The sequence below is a fragment of the Terrapene carolina genome, unplaced genomic scaffold (assembly GCF_002925995.2).
Source record: "Terrapene carolina triunguis isolate 2854851 unplaced genomic scaffold, T_m_triunguis-2.0 Scaffold238, whole genome shotgun sequence".
NCBI classification, from domain to species: Eukaryota; Metazoa; Chordata; order Testudines; family Emydidae; genus Terrapene; species Terrapene triunguis.
The window spans coordinates 5,779,662-5,794,518 of NW_020664589.1; the positions used below are offsets into that span (position 1 = coordinate 5,779,662).

At 56.0% G+C, this 14,857-nt stretch overlaps 1 protein-coding gene across 1 annotated transcript; it reads left to right on the forward strand.

The window, feature by feature from the left end:
* Nucleotides 1-1,783: 1,783 nt before the first annotated feature.
* Nucleotides 1,784-14,496, forward strand: PIP5KL1 (phosphatidylinositol-4-phosphate 5-kinase like 1). Its single transcript, XM_029912754.1, has 10 exons — nt 1,784-1,902; nt 3,829-4,023; nt 5,282-5,332; nt 5,870-6,024; nt 7,908-8,032; nt 8,604-8,638; nt 8,754-8,809; nt 9,351-9,463; nt 12,431-12,593; nt 13,326-14,496. Exons 1-10 carry the CDS (start codon nt 1,900-1,902, stop codon nt 13,744-13,746), a joined length of 1,317 nt encoding a protein of 438 aa, XP_029768614.1. The 5' UTR covers nt 1,784-1,899; the 3' UTR covers nt 13,747-14,496.
* Nucleotides 14,497-14,857: the final 361 nt, after the last annotated feature.

Genomic DNA, 14,857 nt, shown 5'->3' on the forward strand with positions numbered 1-14,857 from the left:
CCCTGTATCCTCTGGCAGGGCCATGACCCACCCCTGCGGGTGGACTGATGGCCTCGGTCTCCTCTTCCTTTTCCCCACCCCCGCTCCTCCTCCTCTTCCCCCTCCCTCCGCTGCATTGCTGTCAATAGGGCCAGCTACAGGCAGGCTGATGTCACCGGCTCCAATCTGCAGCCGGCAGCCCTTGGGCAGCAGCCGCTGCTGCGGCAGGGGGTCCGGGACCGCCAGCTTCTGCGAGCTGGAGGGAGCCTGCTAGGGAGCGATGCAGCTGCCCGGGGGCTCGGGCAGGAAGTGGCTCCGGGCTGGCAGGGGGGGTGCGGGCAGCCAGTGATTTGGGGCACAGCAGAGGGGGGCAGCGGGGCCCGCAGTTGCAGAGGACGCCTGCAGAGGTAGGTGCTAACAAGGCTGCAAGTGGCCCGTCCCCCTGCCGGGAGCCAGGCCCGGGCTGCCCCTCACTCTGGGGCAGAGCCCAGCGGGCCACCTGCCCCGTGCCATGCCCTGGAGGGGCTGTGGGCAGCTCTGTCCCCGCCCACGCTCATAGCCGGGCACCCCCCTTGCCCCAGACCCCAGCCGGCTGGATGCCATGTGACCCCCTCTCCCGGGACTGGGAGGGGACAGGCCGCTGCCCACCCTTACCCCCAAACTGGCAGCAAGATGTCCCTGGGCTGTGCTGTCCTCCCCCAGCCAGACGGGGAGTCCCAGGATCAGGCTCTTTTCCTGCTGGGAGCACTGCTACCGGGTCTGCTTTTCCGCCTGCCTCCCCCAGCACCCGGTGACTTCTCCAGAGCGCTTGGGGCAGGGACCGGCTCTTTGTACCCCACCTAGCACCCTGGCGTCCTCCTCTATGCCGGGGTACCTGGGCACTACTCTAATGCAGATGAATAGGCATCATCATCATCATAATGAGAGTCTAAACTAGGACGTTCTGAAACCAAAGGGCTTGTCTACTTAGGGAAATTGACCGGAATAACTATTGTGGAATAAGCTATTCTGCAACCGTGATTCCAGAATGGCTCCATGTGTGGACATTCTATTCTGTCACTTCATTCTGGAATGATGACCAAGCTCACAAAGCGCACTAATCATTCCAGAAGACAGTGACGGGTTGCAGAAGAGTGTCCACGTGGGGAGCTATTCTGAAATAGCTCTTGTGCCCTAACCCAGAAGAGGCCCATAGAGCCTCATCCCGAGAGGAGCTCTGGAGAGTCATTCAGAAGACGGTGCTATCCGTTACAGTGATAAGTTGAGGCCAGCCGCAGCTCTCGCACTGTTTCTGTGAGAGCAGGCCTTATAGCTCTGTAATTTCCCCAAATTTGCCTTCCTAAAATCGGATCCTCTTGACCTGTTGACTGCGTTAGTGCCAAGGCCTCCGCTAGTTCGTGGATTCTAGCTTTTCGACTCCTGTGCTCCATTAGGTAAAGTCTCTCGATGTCGGTCCGTCTGGGACCCACCCAGCGCCTAACTCCCTTTGGAGTCTAGACTCGCCTTGCCTGGTCCCACCTCACTGCTGATCCCTCCCAGCAGGCCAGTCAGAGCTCACTCAAGCCCAGCTTCGCCATTGCTTTGCCCCAAGCAGTGATCTGTTTTTACCTGGGTTCGGCTGGTGCCCGCATGCTGATTCATACCCGCTGCACTAAGGCAGCGTAATCTCTCAGACTGGTTTTTCATGTTGCACTCCCCACTTCATGCATGCATGCTCCATCTAACTGTGCTTTGTCTGGTGGCTGCACTGACCGGTCATTGCACCCTGTGCTTTTGCTTTGCACAGACTGGCTCCCGCCGGCATGGATGGTGTGCCCCGTGTGGTACAGACTTGGGTTCGTTGGTAGGAAGCCTTTGTGCTAGCGGCATCAGCAGGTAGCATTCCCTGTAGAGCCGAGGCCTGGCATTCAGAGAGAAGCCATGGTGAGTCATGTTGTATTTTACAGGGGTTCTCACACTGGTCTGCAGAAAGCTGCCTGGTGATGTACAATGGGGACTGGGAGATGGGGAGGTGGAGCCATGTGATGGCAAATGGGAGGGAAGGTGCAACAATCTCCCAGTGTTGATAAGTGCAAAGTAATGGCCGTTGGAAAACATAATCCCAAGTGCTGGGTGTTTGAATTGAATAGCGATTTGAGATTGTCAGATGACAGGTTCAAATGGAATTGTTTTAATCGAGATTATCAATCAGAGATTGATACAATTCTATACAGAATACGCAAGGAACAGATGCTTTGCCACTCCCCTGTAGACGGTGAAGAGAAAGTAGTTTAGTCCCTTCCTCTGTACTGGAGGAATGCTGACAGTGTTTGTTCCCTATCTAACACCCCAGACCTCTGTCCTTCTCTAGTGTGTGAGACAAAGAAACTCCTTTTTTGGAGGGGAAAATATTTTATCATAATTATTTTTACCATCTGTTCTGTTTTCCTCATTACTAATGGAATTTCTTTTGTCATCCTCAGTTTACCTGACTGATGAGCAAAAAAGAATCTCTAATCCAGTCATTATTACTAACAGCTGTGACTACTGACAGTGCTTAAATGATTTAAAAACACCTTTCAGTGGTGCATTATTTCATCCATTACAGAGCCCATCTGTCATAACAAGTATCTCTTATCATTCACCTAGTTTTGTTTATAACATCCTTGTGTAGAAACTTTTTAGTAGTTGGGGGATGTCTCTTCCTGGGACATCTGGCCTATATTAGTAAGATCAGGGTAAAAAATTATACACATTTCATCATTGAGTTCATTGTCCCAGTGCATGGATCACTTGATGATTACCTGTTCCGTTCATTCCCTCTGAAGCACCTGGCATTGGCCACTGTCAGAAGACAAGACACTGGGCTAGAGGGACCATTGGTCTGACCCAGTATGGCCGTTCTTATGTTCTTATGTCCTTTGCCCATTAGATTCAATTAAAGGACAAAGAACTTTTTAGTTTCAATATATATAGGACAATAAATATATAGATACACAAAACAAAGAGGCTTGTCGTTAGCATATAAAAGAATTATGAGAGATTAACATACAAAAATCATAAAAAGTTAATATCTGCTAAAACAACTATCTATATAAAATGATGGGATCTAAATTAGCTGTTCTCACTCAAGCTGCAAACTGATATCCTAGTTCCTGTGTGCGCAACCAGGGAAACCCCTGTTAATCTACTAGGCTAACTCAGACCTGGCCATGTGACTCAGTGTCTTGGGCAGTAGCCTCTCTTGGCTGTAGCTGTTTTCCCTACATACAGGGGTTAAGTGCTCCTTCCAGGGCGTCTGAAAGAGAGTGCTTGGCACCCCCATCTGTTGTATTGAGGTGTGTGATTGTCCCGGGATTACAGCCCCCACTGGTGGCAGCCATTAGCGCCTTTCAGCAGAGCGAGAACCACCATTCCGTCTGGCCTGCCTGGCTCTGAATCTTGCGCGCACACTGCTCCTGTCTCCGCCAGGACTGGGTGTTTTGCTCTGTCACCAGGAGTTCAAACGTTCTCCAGGAGCGAAATCCTGGCCTGGTTGAAGTCAATGGGAGCTTTGGCATTGATGTCAGTGGGTCTGGGATCTCACCCAAGGACCCGAGGGAGTTTACTCCCCTTCAGCCCCCTGGTCCTTGCTGGTGTTCCTCTCTGAACTCCCCTTACTTTGCCAGTCACCCATCTGCCCTCTCGATAGTTTCTTTATAGGATCCTCTTCTTCATTCCCTCAAACCTCTTCAAGATCAGGTCCCCCGCCCCTCACTGTCTGCTGGGAACAGGTTGGTTCTTCTCTGCCCAGGGGCTCCTGGGCTTCCCGTCTCCGGGTGGAGCCCCGCTCTCTCCTCTGACTCCCCGACGGTGCCTTGTCCCCTGCAGACCGACGCCCCGGAGAGCACGACGGGCCGGAGGTCTCGCACGCTCAGGCACAGGTTCCTCTGGAAGCTCCGCCAGAAGTGGAAGCTCCTGGGCCTCTTTGAGATCAACGGGGAGCACGAGTTTTATGACCTGACCTGCATGCTGAAGGTGGGGCTCAGGGCCGCCATCCAAGAGGCCATTGACAACCCGCCTGCGGTGAGTACCTCCCGGGGATGGGCTCATTCACCTCCCCAGCTGCCTGGCTGTACGCCGAGACTCCTACACGGCCTTCTCCCCCAGCACGGGGCTACCAGTGAGTGCGCTGCTGTAGCAAAGATGTGCTGCCTCCTATGTGCTCCCGTCATGATCCTCCCTCTTGTCTCTCCCCCAGTCAAGGAGCCCCAAGTGCTTTGCATCCCCGTGACACTGAGAGGGGAAGGGCCGTGCCCAGGTCCCAGGGCGAGGCAGCGATGCAGCCCCCTACTCTCCGAACTAGGCTGTGCTCCCTTTTCGGAGAACGCTGACGAACTGACGTGAAATTCGGCCCTGGCCGGCCCAGCCAAACTGGTGGCTCAAACGAAATGCACTGCCCAGCGCAGGTGATCAGAGCAAACTCCTGACTGACAAGTACAAACGGGCCCCTCCCCTGCAGGAGGGAGAACAGGCTGCTCTGTAGGGGACTCCCCGCCTCTTGTCCCCAAGGATGGGGGTAGCTAGTGATCTGTGTCATGCACACACCAACTCAAGCACAGGGTTGGCCCCCATCCCAGCCCCCGCAGCATTCCCATGACCACTGGAGTGACCCAGCCTCTTGGTGGAACTCCATTAACTTCCCTGCACGTTCAGGCCAGAGTGACTGAGATGGGACTCCGGCCCTACAGGGGCGCTAACGGGGCGGGCACAGCTGCACAGAGAGAGCCAGATGACAATAGGCCTTTAGTGAAAGGCCTGAATAATAATAAGAAACCTGCTAGACCAGGGGCTGCAAGAAGCGTTGCCCTTAGCAAATGGAGAAGTCTGTGCCAGGGGGCTGAGATCCGGCAACGACGGGAACCAGAGCAGCACGAGGTGGGTAGATGGGGGTGGCCTATCCCTGCTGAGGAAATCCTGAGCTCCTGTGGCAGGCTGGTGACAGCTGGCTAGCAGTGGGGAGAAGGGGTCAAAAAGACAGGAATGACCCTGTCATTTCCATCCACAGCAGTGGGGCAGAGCAGGGGAAATGAGGGGGAGAGATGGGGCAGGCCAGGGACAGGGGTGAGCCCAGAGGCTGGGGTAGTCCCTCTAGTTGCCATCATGCTTGCTGCAGTCCCCACACTGATTTCCCTTCCCCCTCGCTCCCCCCCAGATCATTTGGTATTTGCTTTCCAGCGTTGTGCGAGGGCCCCTGGGGAAGGTCGGCGAAGCAGCGAACGTGAACGGGGAGCAGTCCCCGTGCAGTGCACTCACTCTCTGTCTCTCTCTCTGTCCCCGCCAGGATGTCCTGAGCGACGCGGACTGCAAGGCCGTGCTGAAGCAGGCCCATGAGGTAGGAACTCACCACGGCAGGGAAAAAGCACAGGCCCTGGCCAGAGCCTTTGGTACACCGGGCCCAGTTCACTAACACTGACCTGCTGCAGGATTCCTGAGCCACCCCTCCCCCTACACTGTAGCCACACACCCCCTAACTGTACAGCTATCCCCAGGGTCCATCACAGCTGCAGATAGCCAAGCACCCCTCTCCCCCATATCTATACCTCCCACCCCCCATCCATACCTAGCCTCACCTTCACATGGACATACATATGCAGAGGCACATCCATACAACCTCCACCAGTCACCTGTGCTGACTCTCTAGCCCACCAGTAGCCATGTCTGCCTTCCGTAGCTTTGAGGGAGGACCGAGACGCTGTTGTCATTCCCAGCTCCCTGCCAGCCCCGTGGGCCAGCAGGTAGCTGTTGTTCCCCGGCCTCTCCAGCTGACTGGGGGAGGTGGGGTGAAAGCACTTGGCAGCCTGGCCTGTGTGCAGGTAGCATGGTGCAGTAGAACCTGGTCTCACCTCTTGCTCCTCCCGGGTCGCTGCAGGGCTTTGAGATGCGTACGTACGGTGGCCCGGCCTTTGCTCACTTCAGGCACTCGATGGGCATATCGGAGACGGAATACCAGCTGTCCCTGTCCTCCCAGAGCTCCTACCTGCAGTTCATCAGCAACTCCAAGAGCAAGGCTGACTTCTTCCTGACGTGAGTCTTCCCACGGGTGCAGAGAGAGGTCTGCACTCTCTGAGAGCTCAATGGTCTAGGTCAGTGGTTCATTCGCAGACCCCTAAAAGATGTTGAATGGAGGTGCAGACCCCTTTGGAAATCTTAGACATAGTCTGCAGACCCCAGGTTGAAAACCACTGCTCTGGGTGATCAGTGAGAGCCAATTTAACCTCAGGTACTCCTGCCTAAAGCCCACTGACATCCACAGGGAGACAGGTGAACGTCTGAAGGCAGAATTTGGCCTAAGATCTATTAGTACCGTGCCTTTCAGAACTGACTGCCTAAGTGAAGCAGCAATCAAGAAGATAACTTACTACTGACTAGAAAGATCTGTAGTGATCAGAGAGCACCCAGCAGCTGATCCCCATAACAACCAGCACTGAATACACTGCCTCTGCTATAATGTAGGACAGCGGTTCTCAGACTGTGGGTCAGGACCCCAAAGTGGGTCGCGATCCCATTTTAATGGGGTCACCAAGGCTGGCGTTAGATTTGCTGGGGACTGGGGCCCAGGCCCAAGGCCCACTGCCTAGGGCCGAAGCATGAGGACTTCAGCCCTTAGAGGACAGGCTCAGAGTTACAGGTTCCCTGCCTGGGGCTGAAGCCCTTGAGATTCGTCTTTGCCCCTCCCCATCCAGGACAGCAGGCTTGGGCTTTGATCTCCCCAGCCAGGGTGGGGGGGGGCTCGGGCGGGCTCAGGCTTTGGTCTCCCCCTCCTGGAGTCATGTAGTAATTTTTGTTGTCAGAAGGGGGTCATGGCACAATGAAGTTTGAGAACCCCTGAATAGGAAATTGTATGACCCCTCTATGACTTGTGTATGCACAAGCAATGGGTGCATGATGCTGTGCGCACTTGGCTGTAGCGGGAGGGAGAGAGGATGGATCTGTGTTTTGGAAGACTTGCATAGGTACCCGATATGTTAGGGTGTGTAAGTGTGTGTTGCATTTGGGCATGACCCGGTAGATATGTCAGACCATGGACAGTGTGGGTAATTGAATGTGTCTGAGGAAGGAGGCTACCCATTTACTAGGTGGGAGATCGTGCTTGTGTTTTGTCCCCTGCTCTGAGGTGGTTTCCGTGTGTGGCTGGGAGGCTATCTGTATTTTTGGACAGCAGCGCACAGTCAACTTGTGGAACTCCTTACCTGAGGAGGTTGTGAAGCCTAGGACTATAACAGCGTTTAAAAGAGAACTGGATAAATTCATGCAGGTTAAGTCCATTAATGGCTATTAGCCAGGATGGGTAAGGAATGGTGTCCCTAGACTCTGTTTGTGAGAGGGTGGAGATGGATGGCAGGAGAGAGATCACTTGATCATTACCTGTTAGGTTCACTCCCTCTGGGGCACCTGGCATTGGCCACTGTCGGTAGACAGGATACTGGGCTAGATGGACCTTTGGTCTGACCCAGTACGGCCGTTCTTATGTTCTTATGTTCATATGTCCGGGTGTGTTGTTTCTGTCCAGTCTCTGGGTATGGGACAGTGTGTGGGTCTGGATGAAGTATTGGGGGTGCTGACCAGAACCGTTTGTGTCTGATATTCACTAGCAAGGGGCAATTCCTCATAGCAGCAGTCAGGATGCCTTTGCTGCTTCTGCTCTGCAGTGCCCCGGCAATGCTAAGAAGCGAGATGTGTCACCTGTATGTCTTCATGGCAAAAATCCAAATGTTCTGTTATCGCTGCTGTGGGGGGGAGGGGTGTACACGCAGTGTGCAGATGTTGATGTGTCCTACACATGTGTGAGGTTGGGCATATAGGAACATGTCGTGTGTGTCCTGGGTCTGATCAAGAGGTGAGGACACTCGCTTCCCCCTATCCCCATTTACAGCCCTGGGGTAACTCTTGGCCTCCTCGTGCCATAGGAACAACAAATGCTTCTTCCTGAAGACCCAGAGCAAGAGAGAGATCCGGTTCCTCCTCTCCAACCTGCCCAAGTACATCCAGCACCTTGAGAGATACCCCCACTCCCTCCTCGTCAGGTTCCTGGGTAAGAACCACCTCCAACATGCTGGGGGGAAAGACTGAGGCTCCATAAACACCAGGGAGAACAGTCTGGCCAGGGACAGTACCTAACAGAGAGGAGATGGTGGGGCATGGCACCTGGGAGATGTGGGCTAGGACCTTCCGAGGGGGAACCTCACCTCACCTATCCCCTGTGATTCTGCTTGAGCCAAGTCACTATTCAGGGGCGCATGGACCAGAAGCCAAGGCTGCCAAGTGAGGCTCTAACAGGCTTTTGCTGGGCAGTGTATCGGGCCAGACTGTGCTAGAGCCACTGGGTTCCAGCCTGAGGAGGGACCTCGTCTACAGCAGGTGGCTCTAAACCCTGCTCTCAACCAGTCTGGCCTGTCCTCCTCCTTGCTAGCCATACCTGGGTACAGCCTGTTTGGCTGCAACCGTGCTTAAGATTTTTGAAACCCAGGTTGCAAGGCCCTTGTCCCCTGGACACAGTACTCAGTGTCCCTGCTGATTAGAGGGGGTGTCAGAGCCGCCTCCAGGCCAGACTGCCAGTCCTGGTCTGTGTTCTCTGAGCTTTCCCCTTGTCTCCTCCCTTTCAGGGGTTCACAGCATCATTGTGGCTCAGGAGAAGAAGGTAGGTTCCATCTGCCTGTCGGAGTCCGTGTCACGTGCCACCGGCCCCGTCTTTGGCACAGCCAACTCCAGCTCTGTGCCGGTTTCCATCGAGTCTCTTCTTCTCTCTCCTCTAGAAATACTTCATCATCATGCAGAGCGTGTTCTACCCCGACGAAAGGATCCTTGAACGGTGAGTTACGGGCCCATGCGGTGAGAGGGGTCACGGCTCGGGGATCAGAGGGATTTGTACAGTCAGCTCCTCTCGGGAATAATGTCCTGCCTTTGTGGCTGTCTGCCCCTCTGCAACGTGCATGTCAGCACTGCCCACTAGTGGAGGGAATGTCAGACCTGCTCCCATGTGTGTTGTTCCGTTGCCCTCTAATAGCTGCAGCTGCGAGTTTGTAAACCCAGATATTGCACAAGCAACACCGATAAAACGTGGGTGATCATGTCGCCCTCTAGTGGCCGCAGACCACAAAGAATATGAACCTACTAATAAGCATGAATATTTCATGGGAAAATTACTGAGCACTGAACCCTTTTCAAAGTCCACGGGCATAACCCCTTTGCACTCTCAGACGGTGCAGCCCAATGAGAGACTTTCCTCTCCCTTCTGACACACGGCTGCGATGGGCACTCTCATATGTCATGCTGAGGGTGTGGTGCAGAAGGGGTTAAGCAGGGGTTCAACGTGCCCTCCAGGAATCGCCTGTCCGAATTGCCATGTGCAGGTACGACATTAAAGGGTGTCAGGTGAATCGCTGGACAGAGCCCGCCCCCGAGGGCAGCCAAGTCATCGTGGTGCTGAAGGATCTCAACTTTGAAGGAAATTCCATCCACCTGGGTGAGTACTTCCCTGGCCAAGGAAGGCCTGGTGAGGCAGGGTGACCCACTGGGCCACCCACCCACTTCATACTGTCCAGCCGTCTGCCATTCACTCCACCCACTGTCCAGCCCACTCCTCCGCCTCTGTCTCTATCCATCTTCCACACCCAGCTTAGCTAAACCTCCTCATTGCATAGGTCCCAATCTGGAAGGTTGTGAATTAATCATAGGCTGATGGGAGAATGAGAGAGAGAGAGGAAAGAGAATGACCCAGCTTAGCGCTGGAGAAAGATGCAGGATCCATGTATCTGGAGGCCTAAGTGCTCTATCCACTGAAAAGGTACGGCATCCCCTCCCCCAGCCACCTTTCCAAAGTGCCTCAGACCTGAGCTGAAGGCAGCCACCTCTAGGGAGAAGCCGGTAATTCAGTCTGTCCCTGTTCACTCCTGGCTTCACTGTTGAGGCCGCCAGCGTGGGAAGTCCGTTTGCGGCGTGGGCTGGTTTTATGACGTGGATGCCAACTCACTGGGAAGTGGACGGAGCCTCCTGTCAGAACGACCGTAACCCCCCCCCCCTGCCCTTGGATCCTGGCTGTTTAGCTCAAGCTGTAGAGACTTGGGGGTTTGAGGCTGGGGTTCCTGGTTCAATCCCCAGGTGTCAGCCAAGCCGGCAGAGGTCTTGCTACCCCCTAATGATGATGGGGTAGTTGTTAGGGCTGTGGCACAGCAAACCCCAAGCACTAGTAGCACACCAGGTGGACCGTGACTTGGAGGCAGGCTCCGAAGACACTTTAGATCAGGGGTGGCCAACCTGTGGTTCCGGAGCCACATGCGGCTCTTCAGAAGTTAATATGCGGCTCCTTGTATAGGCACCGACTCCGGGGCTGGAGCTACAGGCGCCAACTGTCCAATGCGCCGGGGGGTGCTCACTGCTCAACCCCCAGCTCTGCCACAGGCCCTGCCCCACTCCACCCGTTCCCGCTCCCTCCCCTGAGCCAGTAGCGTAACTGGGGGGGGAGCGGGGGAGCGGCCGCTCCCCCACCAAGCACAAGTGGCACCTTTTTAATCCCGCCGCCGAAGACCCGGTGCGCTGCCCCGTCAGTAAAAGCACTGCAGTGGGTGGTGCCTTTTTTTTCCCCGCTCCCCCTCTTCCCTCCACCTGGCTACGCCACTGCCCTGAGCCTGTCATTCCCTCGCTCCTCCCGCTCCGCCCCAGAGCCTCCTGCACGCCACGAAACAGCTGATTGGGAGGTGCGGGGAGGGAGGGGATGGCACTGATTGGCAGGGGTGGGAGGCTCGGGGAGAGGGGGGAGCTGATGGGAGGGCTGCTGACGTATTACTGTGGCTCTTTGGCAATGTACATTGGTAAATTCTGGCTCCTTCTCAGGCTCAGGTTGGCCACCGCTGCTCTAGATGCTAGGCGCTAGCCCTCGGGTCCCACTGACAAGTCAGAGCCTGGGTTAAAGGAAGGGGTATTTTATTAGGACTAGCAAAAGGGGAAAGTGGCTTGAATGCTTGCAACTTAAGGTCAAACAATAGTGGTTTGTATGTGGGCCTGTGGGGGTGGGGGGTAGTTCACCTCTGCCTGGTGCCTCTCCAGCCCAGTTTCTGCTGGAGGCAGATTTCCAGGCCAGGATCAGCTAGTGGTGTGTCTCCTTGGAACCCCTCTGCCCACGTTCCCAAGCTCCGTTGCTTCTCCACAGCTTCTGCCCAGACCTGACCCTTGTTGCACATCTGGTTCCCCGGTTCCTGCCCCAGTTGGTTCTGCCTGCGATTCCCTGACACCTTCCCCTGCATTCAGCCTCCCTGTTGCTCCCGGTTTGCCATGCGGCTGCTCCCCCACCCCACCCAGCAAGGGTCAGGGTCTCCCATAGAGTTTCTGCCCCCTTCTCCTATTGGCCAGGAGGTGCCTGTGTGTCCACCCTGCAGGGTCATAGATCAGTGCAGAGAGGTTGGATGGAAATGGTGGTGTCCTGCTTAGCCCATTCATCACCATGCTGATAATAATAATGATCCTTGGCTCACGTCAGGCACTTTTCCGTCCCTAGATCTCCAAGCAATTTACAAAGGAGGGTCAGAATCGTGAGGGGTGGGGAAACTGAGGCACAGAGACGGGGCAGTGACTTCCCTGAAGTCCGCATGAAGGACCTTTTATGTATTTGTCTCCGCCCAGGCTCAGCCCAGTAGCTCTGGGTGATCACATGACTGTTCCCCCTGACCATATCTGCATCAACCACCTCTTTCTTCTGCTGGCCAGCCAAGTTTCATGCTGATGGAACCACATGAAATAGACAGTCCCGGAGCACCGTGAGGTGGAGCCTGTCCAACCACTAAGCTGCCTTGGCTATGTGTGGCTCTGCTCGCTCTGAGCTGCTGCCTTAGCTCATCAGGCAGACGCTTGGGCCTCTGGGCTCCTGCAAAGCGCGTGAGCAGCCTGTATCTAGCCCTGCTGCTCCATGGCCAGCATGCAGGTGGCTGTGTGCTCCAGAAGAGACGGGAGAGTCGGCTCAGCAGCAGTATGGAGTCTGGGTCCCAAGCCAGTTACAAGCTGGGGACCCCAGTAACTCTCCCATTCAGGACTCCCCGAACTAGCAGCCATCCTCTCCCTCTGCACTGCGCACCCCTCTGCCGTCACTCATTCCCTTGTGATCTCGCTGTCATCTTCGCTGTCACTTGAGTTCTCTCTCCCCTCTGTATGTCTCCTTCCACTGACTCACTTCTGCTGCCTGGCCTCCAGCTGCACTCATCTCTCCTCCACAAGCAGCCGTTTCTCCTCCAGCGGCTGCGTCTTCTACTCCTGATCCTGCCGCATTAGCACTGTCGCCCCTGCCCTGCCCAAGGCGCCATCTCCTTGGTGCCCTGCAGGACACTGCCCCTCCCACTCCCTGCTAACTGACCTGGCTTAGCTCCTATCCCTGCTCAGATCTTCCCCTCCCTGGCCCGGGCTCTCACTCCGTGTCTGTCAGCCTCTCTGCTCTCTCCTGCAGGTCAGCAGCGTTCCTGGCTCCTACGCCAGGTGCAGCTAGACACGCAGTTCCTGAAGGAGCTGAACGTGCTGGACTACAGCCTGCTGGTGGCATTTCAGCCCCTGCATGCAGACGAAAAGGGCCAGAACCTGTCCTTCGCGGACATCATCTTCAGGACCACCATGTGAGTGATCGGCCTCCTGCAGAGAACGCTCAGCACAGGGGGGAGCACGCTGCCCCTTTCGCAGCCAGCCCGCCGCTTCTCCTGCGGCTCTGGCTGGTTGGGGGCAAGCAGCAGACACGACAGGCTCAGCCCCCAGCTACCACGCTGCTTGGGGTGAGCCTGCAGAGTGCCTGAAGCCCAGCGTCTCTGGATGGGCAGAGAACCCCACAGGGACTCGGCGTCGCAGGCCCTGATTCTCAGTCACAGCATTCCTCCTTTGTGGCCAGACTGGAGGATGAGGCAAAGGGGATGTTAAGTTCCTGGTGTCAGTCCCAGCAGCCTCAGAGCTGCTCTACATTACACTCTCTTTCCCTCAGATGCTTAGGAAATAGAGAATAGCTGTAGTCTCTGGCCATGCCCTTCCCTTCCATGCCCTGCCCCGGCCTGCTCCAGACATATCTCCTGCACCTGGGGCTGGGAGCAGCCAAGCACAGAGCCCTTACCTAGCTGTATGCTGCCCCCTCCACTGCGGGAGGTTCTCAGGGGCCCTTTCCCCTGCCAAGTGACATAAAGGGCTTTAGTGTAACTGAGAATCAGGCCCACAAACCATGACTCTAGGTGACTGAACCTCAGGAGCCTGCGAGCCTCCAAGGAACCAAGTCAGTGGGGAAGCTGCACACCAGTTGCCGGTTCCTATCGCTTTGATCTGGGGTGTCCCCAAGATCTCACTGTCCTGGCCTTTCCCTGCTACAGGTCCTTGAGCAATCCCGAGAACTCCCTGCTCACCTCAGTGTCAGGGATCGTGGATGAAGAGTCTGACATTCTGGTGTCTGAGATGGTAGCGGGAGTCGACCTCTACCGACTGCGTGAGCTAAACTCTGGGATGGAGAACGTGAGCCTCCAAAGCAGCTCCAAGTCTGACTTTGATCTGGCCCACATCCTGGCCCAGAACCGACGCTTGCTGCCCCGATGCAAGAGCCCTCTGCACTTGCTTGACGGCCCGGAGTTCCGCTACTTCATGGGCATCATTGACCTGTTCACCGTGTACAGCTTCCGCAAGAGGCTCGAGCACCTGTGGAAATGCATCCGGTACCGGGATCAGACCTTCTCCACCGTCAGCCCCTCGGATTACGCCAGGCGCCTCTGCCAGTGGGTGGAATCACACACTGTATGAGGGGGGGCCCTGCACCGGGGCTGACACTGATGGCAGCTTCCCAGACAGCCCCACTCCCACGCTGGGAGGGTGACAGGCCCACAGACAGTGCTGCAAGCTGCCTGCTGCTGATCTATTGCACCACCAGGGGGCAGGCTCAAGGCAGCGGCGCTGCTGTGTTACAGGGATGCTGCGGAAGGAACATTCCCAGCATCCCGAGACCAGGTTTATGGCATCCGAACTCAAGAGCCGGAGGGGCCGTGGTCATGCGGGCAGCAGCTGCCCTGCAGCGCGCTGTGGGGATGGGGGTCAGTGTAGGTACCGCAAGTGTCCAAGGAACCCAGTAAATGGGGAATCTGTGAACCAGCTGCCAGTTTGCATTGCTCCGGCGTGGGGTGTCTCTGGGTGCGCCGGTTTGCATCTTGGGTGGTGAAATAGCCCCACCAAAATCCATTCATGGTCCCCGGATCCTCTCTTGGGACGAGGATGCGACAGGAGGTGTGGACGGATGGAAAGGGACGGCCTGATCTCCCCCGACTGCCGGTGCCATTTCGCTCCCATATGAACCCTACCAAGGGCCGCTGGAGCAGAACCCCATCTCCATGGGCACCAATCTGGTGTTCAGAAGGCACCTGCTGACCCAGAAGCATGCTGGGAAGCTAATGACAGACTCAGCAGCCAGTTCCAGTTTGTGCAGTGAAGTAGCATGTAGGGTAGGCAGAACCTTCATCCTCATCCTAGCCCCATCAGTCCTATGCCTTGAGCACCCTGATCCCACTACCCCCGTGCTGGACTGCCCGTGATCAAGGGCTAGCTCCTGAAAACCTGCCCTCCCTGCTCTCCGAAGCCACTGTCCTAGTGCTGGATTGGTTTTGATCGAGGGCTACGCTCCCTGACTATCTCTAAAGCTGGGCTGTGGGTGACTAAGAGCCGGGCGTCACAGCAAAGCTGCGCTCTCCCTGTGTTAGCTTGTCTGGGTGTAGGGACGTCAGGAGGCTGTCTAGCGTTACCACAGCCCTCGGCCAGGAAAGTTTGGGGCCCTGAGAATGCTCCTTGAGGGGTGACTCTCCGGCTCGGCTTCTTGTGAGCCCCCCGTTGAATCAGTGCAGCTGTTGTGATGGGCATGCATTAA